We start from the raw sequence: 12,747 nt of genomic DNA on the forward strand, positions 1-12,747 counted from the left end.
CGCGCAAATCCTGGCGCCGATCGGATAGCGGCAGTCCGATGCGCTGCAGCCAGTTCGCTCGTCTACTGGCTTGCAGAGGGACACAATATCGCAGCTTGACATATTGCCAGTCACTACGTTTGCAGTCCACAACGCAACAAAGTCGAATCACAGCGCTCGCGAAAAGACAGACCGACTCTGACGGCGGAGCTCTAGTCAAAGACGGAGCACGTTGTCACACAAGCAGACGACACTTGCTGTGCCGGAAGTGCTTAAGTGTACTGAAAAATTGTTCTTGTGCATTCTCTTTATGTTACTTTCTTTTTATAAAAGCAAATTAACTAACATTTCAGCTATTACGAACATTATTTGTTTACCGTAAAGTTGGAAAAATTATCGATCACGCGCCCTGGTCAGCCAATCGGATAGCTCGCCCCACTGACATCATATGGGTGATTTCCGTCATATGGGTAGGGACGGCTTAAAATTCCGCCGAGCAGTGTGCTGCGATCGGCAGCGATGTGCATCTTTAAAACCTTATAATAAATTACACGCTTTACGCGTAGCACTTAGATGGGTCAATTAATGATCAGAAGGACCTACTCTAACGACTCAGTACGTTTGAGGAAAATCGTCAAAATCGTTCCAGGGTCTCTTTAACAATTTGAGCGGTGGAATTTAAAAGTAAACGTTTCGTGTTTGGAGAAAAGAAGGAAATAATCAGAAGAAAACCGGGTATAAAATACTAATATAATAATAATTATAATTATTAATAGATAAGAAATAAAAGAAAGCTATGGTTGGGAGGGAGGACGATCAGTCTAACATGGAAATCGATTGGTTTCAATTAGGTAATTTTGGATTGCCAAGCAAACATTTCTGTGGCTGAACCCAATAATGGAGGCTCCAGAAGATAGGATCACAGGCACTGATAAAGTTACACCAATAGAGTGAAGCGGGATTTCGAGTATAGTCGCTTCCTTATAATAGAAAAACGTCTGCTGCCGTTATCGCTAGACGAACGTCTTCTTTCTTTTTCTCTCTTACCCCGTGTCGCACTACTGCTGGCGGCACATAACCAAATCAGACAAGACGTTCACGCTTGTAGCATTTATATGTATAAGGTCGTCGAGTAGCAGGAACGACATCCAGCCTGGTCTGCGTTGTTGCTGTGACGGTGCTGTTTTGGACGTCAGCTCATTGGTTGGGTTTTTTCGCTGGCGTTCTTGTATTCGCGGTGTCCCTTCCGTTTTTGTTTCTCGTGGTCCAGGCGCTTTCCGCTTCATTTCTTCGGCCACTTTCTGCGTGATAGTTACAGGAATCTTCACCGGTGTTTTCTTCGCTCGGTCTGTTTGCATTGCCATTTGCGTCATCTTCTTCCTGGTTCTTTCATATTTCGCTTGCTGCAGCTGTCTCTCGGCTCATCGTAGGGGCTCTTCGGCGCGGCGTGGTCGAGCGCTCGTGCTCACGCAGCGCGCGGCGCGGCGGCGTTTCTTACGATGGGATTGCGGGAGCTGCTTTGGCGTTAGGCTTGACCGGGCGGGCGTGCGGTCGTCGGGAATACCGTATGATATATTGAGGTAAAGTGTATGTACCCGGAACTGGCTAGTGACTGCCGATTTCTCTCGTCTTGCTGGTTGCACCGGTGCAAAACTTGGCTTCGTTGTTGGCCTTGTTCCAGGATGAGAAGCACGAAAAGCGGGAGCCCATTTGAGACACGTCTGCTCTCCACGGCCCCCTGAGGACTTCTTTTTTTCAAGACAACTTCCCGAAGAAAAAAAAATTTAAGGTAGAGAGAGAGAGAGTGCGGGATAGTAAAGGTAGGGAGGTCAACCCTGGATCATATAGTCTGCTACCCTACGTGGGGGTGGGGGAGGAGTAAGGAAATGAGAGGAGTACAAAGAGCAAGAGACTGAATGCTGCGTGCACGTAGAAGGATGCGCAGGACAAGACACATGGTCGCTCATCCCAATGCGTTGGCGGGCTAGTTGGTGCGAATCCATAATTACATTGTTTAGCGCAAAACAACGGACACAAGACGACAGGACAAGGTGCTTTGTCCTGTCGTCTTTCTTGTGTCTGCCGTTTTGCGCTAAACAAAGTAATTATGGTCGCTCATGTTGGCGCACTTCCAAAAACTGTACTTTCGACGCAAGTGACAGATGTGGCCACGGTCCAAGGAATTTCGCCTCAGAAAATGTTCTGGAGTCCAGTCGGTTTAGTGTGTCTATAGAGAAATGCGCTGGATGGTCATATTCACGTGTGTTCGGTGGTTTCTTGCGATCCACAAGAAGTTCCACGTTAGTCTGTGGGTCATTCCCAACATGGCAGAGATAAGTGTTCGTAAGTGCTGCTTCGAGCCGTAGGCGGTGAGTAACTTTGCATCGGCGCGGGAGGCGCTAGTTGGCGCTTGCAGCCTGTGCAGAGGGTCCAGAGCATGCGGCCGGCACTTGGAGACGCTGGGATAACACCAGTACTCCCGCGCAATGTGTGTGCCTTTTTTCCTCGTTCTTTCTAAACGTCGGTCCTACAAATTATGATCTATGCTACACCAACCGATCCAACTTTCTACCTTATTAAAACTCAAGAAAGCTTGCGTTATTTTGCAAGCAAGTCAACTATCTTGCAGCATCCATTCTCACCAAACGAGTTGAAAGCGTATGGGTGCCTTCGTGGGCAGCGCTTGCTTAGGAGTATCGCGAAGGACGCAAACTAGCCCTACGCTTGCTGTTGACCACGCGTGTACTACACTAACGCGTCTGTTTATTGTATCGGTGACGACAAGTGCATTTTAGATGTTTCTCGAAGTAATGTCAGCCACTACCCCATTGTAATACACACGTGGTTGCGAACGCTCGCAGTCGACCAGTGGTGGGGCGTGTGCTGGCCATTAGTGGCATCGTGGCATCCATGGCACTGACCTTCCTCTTCACATTGCTTCATGACCTGGGACCGACCTGGTTGTTCCGTGAGTACAAGCCCGGGTAAGGTCCTTCGTCAGCTCTGCAGCAGTAAAATTTAAATCATGAGCGTCCGCGCACCTGTACCACGTCCTTTTTAAAGCGAAGCTGTTTATGTGGACGCTGTGCCGTCGTTGAAGAATTTCGCTAAAAAGATGCCACGTAATCTAGCAGGAGAAGAAAAAAGAGCTCAACAGGGGGAAAGGGGTTGGAGTGACCCCTTTCTGTCCGCTAGAATGCTATCGTATACGCGAATCTTATACGGTTGTTACATGGTGCATTTTCTGCGATCGAGGCAGATCGGCATCGAATTTATCGACCATTGATTCCACCCTGCCGCGAAAGAAACAAATGCTGTGTATGCGGTTTGCGGCCAACCAACAGTGCCCAGCGATTGAAACGCGATACTACACTCTAAGAACAGTTTACACCCTTTAGCGTGCCCCTTCTGCCACACCACTATAATCGTCATCTGCCTTGATGAGTTTCCTTACTTGAAAACGCCGCGCCCGCTACTTTCCTGTCGGGAATGCTATCATGCTGATAACGCGCAAGCCATTCTTTACTGGAAAGGCTCGCAGCGTTAAAGAAAGGAAACGCATCAAGGCAGATGACGATTATCGTTGTGTGGCAGAAGGGGCATTCGAAAGGATGTAAACTCTTCTTAGAGTGTAGGAGCGCGTGGCTGCAGCACTTCTTGCGACATGGACTCACGCGCAAAAGAAAAGGAAACACTGGGCGAATCGCAAAAAAAAAGCACTCCTAAAGCATGCTCATCATGCGAAGCACGCAAAAGTGAAAATGAGGTGAGATAATCGTGAAACAAAAGATTTACAATATAGACTGCTTGCGAAGTTTGATTTGCATGGTGTAACACTCGGTGTAACTTCTTCGCTGTTCGACCACCTTCACGGACTGGAAAGAGCACTGATTAATTTTTTTTCACTTTTATTAAATTGTTATCAATGTATAGCGGTCTTACAGTAGCCACTAAGACCGCTAAACATTGATTGATTGATTGATTGATTGATTGATTGATTGATTGATTGATTGATTGATTGATTGATTGATTGATTGATTGATTTTCCCGAAAACTTCTAGAACGCGGGACACCTACGCGGAAATGATCTACGTGCGGCCTTACACAAGAGTCGGTGCCTTCTTCTTGGGAACGCTGGCGGGCGAGCTTCTCTCCCACCGGAAGAAGATCACCATCAACAAGGTGACCGATCATTTCAATGTATAGTTTGAGTCGTCATTCGGTACGAGCTAGTGCAGCGAAAGCTTATGTTTGGTTGTTGAGGTGGCAGTGCAGTTGATGCGTTAGCCGAAAACAAATGAACATACATCACCCAATGCTCAATTTTCAGTAGAACCTGCGTCTCAGCATACAAAAAAGAAAGCGTAGAGCCCATAGTTACAGAGACCTCCTTCAGCAAGGTACAAACACTATACTGAGCTTCAATACCCATGGCCGTGTCATCATTAAAAACAACAATTCATTCAACGTTGGTGTCTAGTTAAGCATCAAATACACTGGGCTTTCCGGCTAATATGTCCCAAATCTTCCAGCCTAACAAAGTCGCCTACGCGTATATAAAATATTGCATACACCTATCATACATTATCTATCGTATGTCAGCTGTTTTTTCTTGTTTTTTTGCTATTAGACATGAATTTTACAGAAACGAATTAGCCCAAAGTGTTACCCTTACTTCTATCAGGCCCCAATGGGAATAAATCACTCGCTGTGTTTGTTAGCGTGCGTGCATTTCCCATTAGATGGATAAGCAATCGAGAAGTGTCGAACATATTGCCTAACATATTAACCTGAACGTTTGATCAAGACGTTCCTTATCAGCTCCGAGGACCATACTTCAACAAAACTAGGTGGCAATGACTCTCCAGTTACATTCATGCATGCATGTACTATACTGCCCCCCCTCCCCGCCCGCGCCTGCTCACACTTCCCCGCGTTCACTTGCGTTCGTTCTAGCATTAACATCCAAAAGCCACTCGTGAAGGCAAGCCGCATCTCACCTACAGACGGTTTGTGGCTGGACGGCATTTCCTTTCTATTCAGCTGGCAGCTTACTTTCGTAGCTTGCAACGTAAATGTTGGCTCATTAGACTCATTTGCACGGCTTGGCTGTTTATCAACGCACTCAGTAACTATTTAGGTGACATCTCAGAAAAACCGCGAATAAGGTGCTGATTTATTGTTTCGGGTAGACAAATAATTGGACGGAAGAAAAGGTGCTGAGGCTGAATTCGAGAAGCCTTTACTTTGTAACGGCTGTTTGCGACCGGCCGCGCTTGCTAATATGTCCATTGTCACAATTGGCTGGCGTATGTTCTTTACGAACAGCTCTAAAGCAATAACTATGTTGTGAATATGGGTTCCGTCAAAGCTATATTGTCAGCCTATCGTAATGTTCAGTATTTTACTATGTAAGGCGACCTGCCAACGACAAACAGCTTTTAAGAGCGAGAAGCTTTGCGACAGCATATCCGAGCCGTTGCTATGCTGCGCGTTGCTACGCATCGTGCAGTTGGTTCTACCTAAGTGTAAAGCTCCGGTATATTTAAATAATACCGATGTTCACTTTGAACAACCCGCACATTTCGTATAGCACATGGTGGCCAGTGACAGGTTGGCTTAGATTGCACTCGTACGTCGTGCACCCGAATGAGTGCAACGACACCCACCAGAGAGAGTGCGTCCCACCCTGCGCAGGGGCTGGTGCTTCTTGGCTGGCTGTGCTGCCTGGGTACCCTGTTAGCTCTCATCCACGCACCGTTCAAGTGGAACCGCGGCCTGGAGTTACCCAGCACCGAGGCGTCGGCCGCGTACGGCGCCTTTTCGCGAGTCCTCTGGGCCACTTCCATCTGCTGGGTGGTCGTCGCCTGTGCCCACGGTTATGGTGGTACGTCATCATCCACGCGCTTTGTTATAGGAACGCGTATAGACGCACACTATAGACGGGGCCGCTGTGTACCGCTCGTCATCTGTCGTCGTTTTGTGCCTCTGCAAGCGGGCAAATCCACTGGGTGACAGTTGCGGTTATATCGGCGAAACGGTGAAGCTTCAATTTCTCCTCCGGCGTGTCCGAAGTGCCTCGGCCGAGGTGTTGGTGCGTCTAATATGACACAGAGATAGCCTGATTCGAAGCTCATCATTGCTAAGCGCATGAAATTTCACGGCGTCCGCGCTGTTAGTGCTTTGCCTCTGCCCTGCGCAGCCATAGCGTCGGCCCCTCGCCCACATTGCACTGACATGTTTCGCCTGGCACATAATAGGCCTTTCAATGGGATAGAAAAGCAAATTTACCGCAATGCCTACGGAGCATTTGTGAATAGATAACTGACTGTATCCTACGCGGACGCTAAAGAAGAAGGATGCACCAAAGCGGCGAAACACTTGCGCGCTAAGAAGAGTACGAAAGGACGAAACCGGGCGCATGCATCTGTGCCGCGCCGGCATCAGTTCATGTGTCCCAATGCCCGTTTGATTTAAGATGGGGTGGGAGGTATTCTGTAAGCGGCCACTTAGTACGCCGTCCATTTCCGCCGCTGCTGACAGGGCGGAACGGAACCAGTCAGAGGAAAACTGGTTGTAGGTGCGTGTTTTGTTATCGCTGGTACCCCAGCCCAGCCAATCAGCAGCAGCCAAATTGTACATGTCCGCTAGGTGAACATCTTCGTTAGAATGATGTTATCCGCGGCGAGCTATTCTTTCAATTTCCCTACGACTTAAATATGGTCATCCTGCGTACTCTCGATAGAATGGACACTGCAAATTATCAATTTAAGATCACACAAAGGCATACAACAAAATTTACATTCTTGACACAAGCAGCCCAATGCCTTGGATGCCGGTCAGTCTCTCCATTCCCCACATATACTTATTTTGCAAGCAGTAAGCTTCGTGACAAATAAGTTAGATGCATAGATAATGAGCATATGGGCCCCATTACTCACCGTCACCTTCACGGTACTTCCTTGAAGTCTTCTTTCTTTGGTAGTTGTTTACAACTTGTTTGGCTGTTATTTGTATTGCTTTGTTTTCCACGAATGTTACCTGGCAGCACCTTAGTTACTGCTTGGTGTGCGGAGGCTAGTGTCGAAGAGGAAGTAAAGACCTGTGTGCTTCCTAGCACCCCGACTGCGTCAATATGCCTCCATATTTTTATACATGACTGTCGACAATCAGTGGGATACTCATGACGGCAAGCTAATAACACTGCAGCTGACTGTTATTCGTTATTTTTTCCCTATTTCCACATCATAAACATTATACGGCCGCTCGTCGGCGATGCAGGCTGGCTGAATAATCTGCTGTCGCTCAAGTGCTGGCAGCCACTGAGCCGTCTCCTCTGCTCGCTCTACATGGTCGGCCCGCTTGTCATCGCCTACTCGAACGGAGTCCGGGAGCACGCCTACTACCTCTCCTACGACGCCATGGTCAGTAAACGCACATCAATTGCTCACAAACGCGAGAGGGTGCGCAGTTTTGGCATTTACACGGAACAGGGGTGCTACCATGAAAGTATATTTATCCGACGACCCCTGTTGTTAGCTGTGCCATTTTTTTCCCTAAGCAGCCGTTAGTTTCATAGTCACGTTTTGCCACGGCCCTTTGACCAATTTACGAGCATGTAAAAAAATACGAATTGTAATCACATTTAATAGAAATGAATCTGCGAAAATGCACTGATCAGAGCGAAATGACGGAAGTAGCCTCCCCCCCCCTCCCCATTCACTGTCGCGCGCTTCGAGCAGCACCGTTTATATCACTGATGCACATGCAGACACACATACACTTGCCCACATGCCCGCACCATACATTTGGAAGGGATTTTATTCATCGGCCGGGCGTTGCTTTAATTTCGTTTCCTCTCACTATTAGCAGTTGCTGCTTTCAGGAACAACTCGCTGGTAATAAACGATTCGCGAATCAGGGCCCAGCATTGATCAAGGGCTACCTTCCACGACGCACACGGAATCTCACATATCCGTATTCAAAGAAAAACCGCGCGTATAGCATAATTATTTAGAAAGATAGCTTTCTGCAGCTTGTGACTTGCGCTTCAGTTGGTCATGCCCGGAACCGAAAGTCTTCATTTTGATTTGAACTCTACCTCAACACTTCGACTTTTGGAAATAAAGCTATGCCGATTAAAGGGGTGTATTCATTCAATCCGTCGTGACCAGAACAATGAATTTCTGCCATGTCTGGAAGGCTCAACAGCGGTGAAACTCAAGTGTAATTATGATTAACGCACTGCTCGTGTCACTTGGTATATGTTGACAAACGCATTATTCATTTTTTGTTGTTACTGAACGGTCGTAAATCCTCGACTCGTGATTTCGGAATGCCTTCAAAGCTGTAACTTTTAGAGCGTTACACACTAGGGGTGACATGCACAGGTAATCATTGCGATAGGATGGCCAGCCACAACTGTTGCACAAGTTCCATCATTGAGTGGAGCCAAGGTTATTTGCAAAGGAAGTTGCTTTTAAACGGAGGCGCGCAGAGCCTCACAGCTCTGGCTGTGAGAGCAAAGGCTTGTGGATGTCGAAGCGATGCACCTTTGCGCGATGAGACAGACTGACCTTATGGTACTATGCAGAGTGGCGAACGAGTGAAGTGGACTTCAGACTTCGAACAACGAGCACAGAAGTTGTATCACGAGAGAAATAGTTCATGGAACGCTCCATTTGGAATGATGAGCGTATAAAATTGTGTATTCAAGCCGGTAGCTTTAACAGCAATTCAAACTTAGAGTGGGGGGGGGGGTGCTAAAAAAGGCTCATGGAACTTCAATTCCAGTGAGGTTCAAGAGTTTGGCGAACAGACGTAGATTTCGCGACCGCAAGCTCTTCTATTAGGTCAGACGTGTTCAAGCTTGTGTCGTAACGAACTACCCAGCGCTCTCCTCTCCGAACACCAAGACTTTTCCCCCTGCTGCTTTTCTTCGAGGGTTCAAAAATTATAAGTAACGTTGCTCCTTGACCTTCTTTCATTCAGTAAAAAAGCTTGCGGTGACTTAGATATTCAGAATTGCATATAGAAGATGCTGACTTCTTTCTTATGCACATATTGTTCAACAAAAGTTTAAAATTATGGGGTTTTACGTGCCAAAACCACTTTCTGATTATGAGGCACGCTGTAGTGGAGGACTCCGGAAATTTCGACCACCTGGAGTTCTTTAACGTGCACCTAAATCTAAGCACACGGGCGTTTTCGCATTTCGCCCCCATAGAAATGCAGCCGCCGTGGCCGGGATTCGATCCCGCGACCTCGCGCTCAGCAGCCCAACACCATAGTCACTGAGCAACCACGGCGGGTTAACAAATGTTCATAACATTATGTCCATTATGTCCTTCTTTGGTGATTTTGTTCCAAAGTTGCGTCGCAGCTTTCCCTAAAGATAAATTCCCGAGTAGTTACTTTCATATCCGAATATGTCACTGTGAACAATTCTTTTAGTTTCACAGCCTAAAACTTGACAAATTTGCTGCCCAATTCGATAGGGAAAGAAAAGAAAGGGCAGGAGACGTTGACATGAAGTTACCGATTCGAACATAATTCAACATATGAAAATAGATATAAATAGCTTTGCGATGGAGAGAAGCAATGAGATGCCACTCAAGTTCTCTGCAGACTGCAGCCACATTTAATTCCATTCGCTGAACGTTCCATTCGTTTCCTTTTCGCTTCGCTGTCTTGATTTAACGGCACTATATATAGTCAACCGGCACGGAACCGCTTTCACTTGTAAATGAACTGGTTACTAAATACGAGCCTCGTCGGGCCGAAATCACAGCAATAAGTTTATAAGTTTATTATTATTATTATTATTATTATTATTATTATTATTATTATTATTATTATTATTATTATTATTATTATTATTATTATTATTATCGTCTTTTTCGTGTGGTCCTGATGACATTCCACCTGCTTTGATTAAGACGCACGGTACTTCTTGTCCCATTGCTTACTTGTATTTTTCATTCTGCTTTAAAGACGAACATATTCCCAAAGGCTTGGAAAACAGCGCGGGTCGTTCCAGTGTTTTAAGTCATGGGTAAAAACTGCTGCGAGTATCTACAGGCCTATTTCTCTTCTATGCACAGCATCTAAATTATTCGAGTCAACTCTACACTGAATAATTCCATCCTATAATAAATATACTATCATTCCTCAGCAGCATGGATTCATATCGGTATGCTCCACGACTACCAACCTTATTAGCTTCATTATGCATGCCTCTCAAGCCTTGTATAGGAAAGAACAGCTTGATGACATTCAATTTGACCTCAGTAAGGAGTTTGATGTTGTATGCCACAAAATACTCCTTCCAAAGTTGACACAACTTGATCTGCGCCACTCTGTCACAGCGCTGATAAGAAACTCCCGACATGACCATTACTGCTACGTTATCGTGAAGGGTCAGTTGTCAGAACTTTATGCAGTTGCAAGTGGAGTTACTGAAGGGTCTGTCTTGGGCACTCTTCTTTTCTCGCTGATCATTAACGACGTTTCGACAGTCATTCAAAACTCTTTAATTTTGTTATATACTGATGACGCAAAGTTTTTCAACCCGTTAAAAATTGTTGATGATTACGCCGCTCTTCAGAAGAACATTGCAAATTTTGCGTCAGGGTGCGCTGAAAACAAGCTGGTTGTAAATGCATCAAAAACAAAATTGCAAGGTTTACCCGGAAGGCTAGCAGGACTTTATTTCCCTATAGTGTTAAAGATGTTCTCCTGCCAGGAGCTCAGGGAACGAAGGACCTTGGAGTGTGCTTCGAAAGCTCTTTGAATTTCTCGCCCCGCGCTCAACAGACGAGGCAGCATGCGCTTCGAACGCTCGGCACATTATGTCGGCTGACGACAGACTTCCAACAGGCTGGGCCATTTGTAACTTCACATAAGAGCGTATGCCTTCCATGTCTTGAGTACGCCTCCGTGGTTTGGGGTGGCACTTGTAGGTCAAATTGTGAACTTATCGAAAAATTGCAAGAAAAGTTCACATCTATATTTAAACATCGATTCTGTCAAAAGCCTTCCATCTCCATGGAGCTAACACAGACACTCACGTTACCTATTCTCACCAGTACACGCAATAAATCGGATGTTATTTTTCCTCACGAATTATAACATGGAAAAATCTGCGGCTCGCACTTGCTTTCCAATGTGTGCTTTTACATCCCGCAGAAAGGCACAAGGAAACAGCGCGCCTTTCAGCCTTCAGGGTCTTGTGACCCTCTTTCTATAGTGCAGGCGATGTATACAACGCTCATTCAGGGTGCCTGCATATCATCTTGCCTAATGCTAATATTATCCTGAAAGGAGTTGCAGACGTATTTCAATAACTGAACAAAAACTCATATCTGCTGTGTGTTCCGTCATTCTGTAATCTTTTCCTCTGTTTCTCCTCGTCTGCTTTGTATTCTCTTCGTGTACACATGTTATGCTCTGTTAAAATCTGTATTAGCAAGATTATTATTCTTTTTTATGTGTGCGAGCGTGTGTTTGTGTGTATGTGTGTGTGTGAGCTTCCAATTGTTCTTCCTGTGCATTGTTTTGCCGAGTGCGCCAGCACCAAGGCCCTCGAGGTTATTCCTGGACACTTTAATAAACACAGTTGATTGATTGATTGATTGATTGATTGATTGATTGATTGATTGATTGATTGATTGATTGATTGATTGATTGATTGATTGATTGATTGATTGATTGATTGATTGATTGATTGATTGATTGATTGATTGACAACGTGTAATCATTGGCCGTCCATGCATCGCCGGTAATATGTTCGGTACTACGAATTAGCTGGTGTCCTCTCATAAAGTTCTCTAGCCTACTGTCCTATGAGTATCCATCTTGGGCTCATCTTCAAAAAGCATTTCGCATACTCGCAAGCGGTCCGCCACAAGCGCTGGCGAATCGCGATGCAGTAAACATGTCGTTAACAAAGGTCGCCATCCTGTGGCAACCAATTACCACGAGCAAAAATTAATGTGGATATGCGCCATTATTTTTCACCCAAATGCCTACTGTCGCCGTTCATCTGCACGTAAACCCGGTCCCCACGCAGGCCTACGTGCTGCTGCACCACTTCGTGCTCAGCCTGGTGGCCGCGGCCGTGCTCTCGCTGTTGTTGGAGCAACCCTTCGTGCGCCTCGAGGCTCTTGTGTCGGAGCGGCTGGCCGCAAGGCGCCCGCCGCCTCCAGAACCCATGGTCCAGGTGCCGCACATAGAACGCCACTGGCTCGACAAGGGGCAAGAGAATCCGGCGTTCGCCAAGGAGAAGCTCTGACCACGCTGCACATGGGGCGATGCTTGAGCGACCTCGGCTATGTCCTATAGCACCACTACCGCTGCCTTACGCTTACACATTGATGAGAGACGTGTGAAATTTTTGTTTCTCCTTTCTTATCTCCCGTTGCACTCACCAGAAAGCTACTATTAAAAAAGCAGCAAACACCTGTTGAAGAAAATCCCGAAGATGTCACATATTTAAGGCTGGACTGTGGGAGGTGAAACTGAAGGTGTCAAACGTACACTCTCGACCGTCTACGGGCCTTTAATTCCCGCACCTCCACAGCGCTGCGAAGCACCAGTCCTAAGGAAGTTGCTCTTTCCCAGTTCCGCCTTTCTGGGAGGCGATTTGATAGGAGGAAAAACACTGCACATTCGTGTTTTGGTAGAACGTGATTGCATTTCTAATAGCCACTGTATTGTAGCTGCTGTTCCCTCACTGAAACTGGACATAAGTAATATGTTAACCACCTG

At 46.3% G+C, this 12,747-nt stretch overlaps 1 protein-coding gene across 1 annotated transcript in view; it reads left to right on the forward strand.

Annotated features, from left to right (window-relative positions):
* The window catches only part of LOC139051685 (O-acyltransferase like protein-like), a 37,149-nt gene extending 24,687 nt beyond the window's left edge, over positions 1 to 12,462 (forward strand). Inside the window, exons 3-7 of the mRNA XM_070528652.1 lie at positions 2,841 to 2,963; positions 4,041 to 4,161; positions 5,677 to 5,866; positions 7,261 to 7,403; positions 12,050 to 12,462. Of these exons, the coding sequence (XP_070384753.1) occupies positions 2,841 to 2,963; positions 4,041 to 4,161; positions 5,677 to 5,866; positions 7,261 to 7,403; positions 12,050 to 12,271 (799 nt within the window). The 3' untranslated portion in view covers positions 12,272 to 12,462. The remainder of the gene's footprint in view (positions 1 to 2,840; positions 2,964 to 4,040; positions 4,162 to 5,676; positions 5,867 to 7,260; positions 7,404 to 12,049) is intronic.
* The last annotated feature ends 285 nt before the right edge of the window (positions 12,463 to 12,747 follow it).

The sequence above is a fragment of the Dermacentor albipictus genome, unplaced genomic scaffold (assembly GCF_038994185.2).
Source record: "Dermacentor albipictus isolate Rhodes 1998 colony unplaced genomic scaffold, USDA_Dalb.pri_finalv2 scaffold_13, whole genome shotgun sequence".
In the NCBI taxonomy this organism is placed as follows: Eukaryota; Metazoa; Arthropoda; class Arachnida; order Ixodida; family Ixodidae; genus Dermacentor; species Dermacentor albipictus.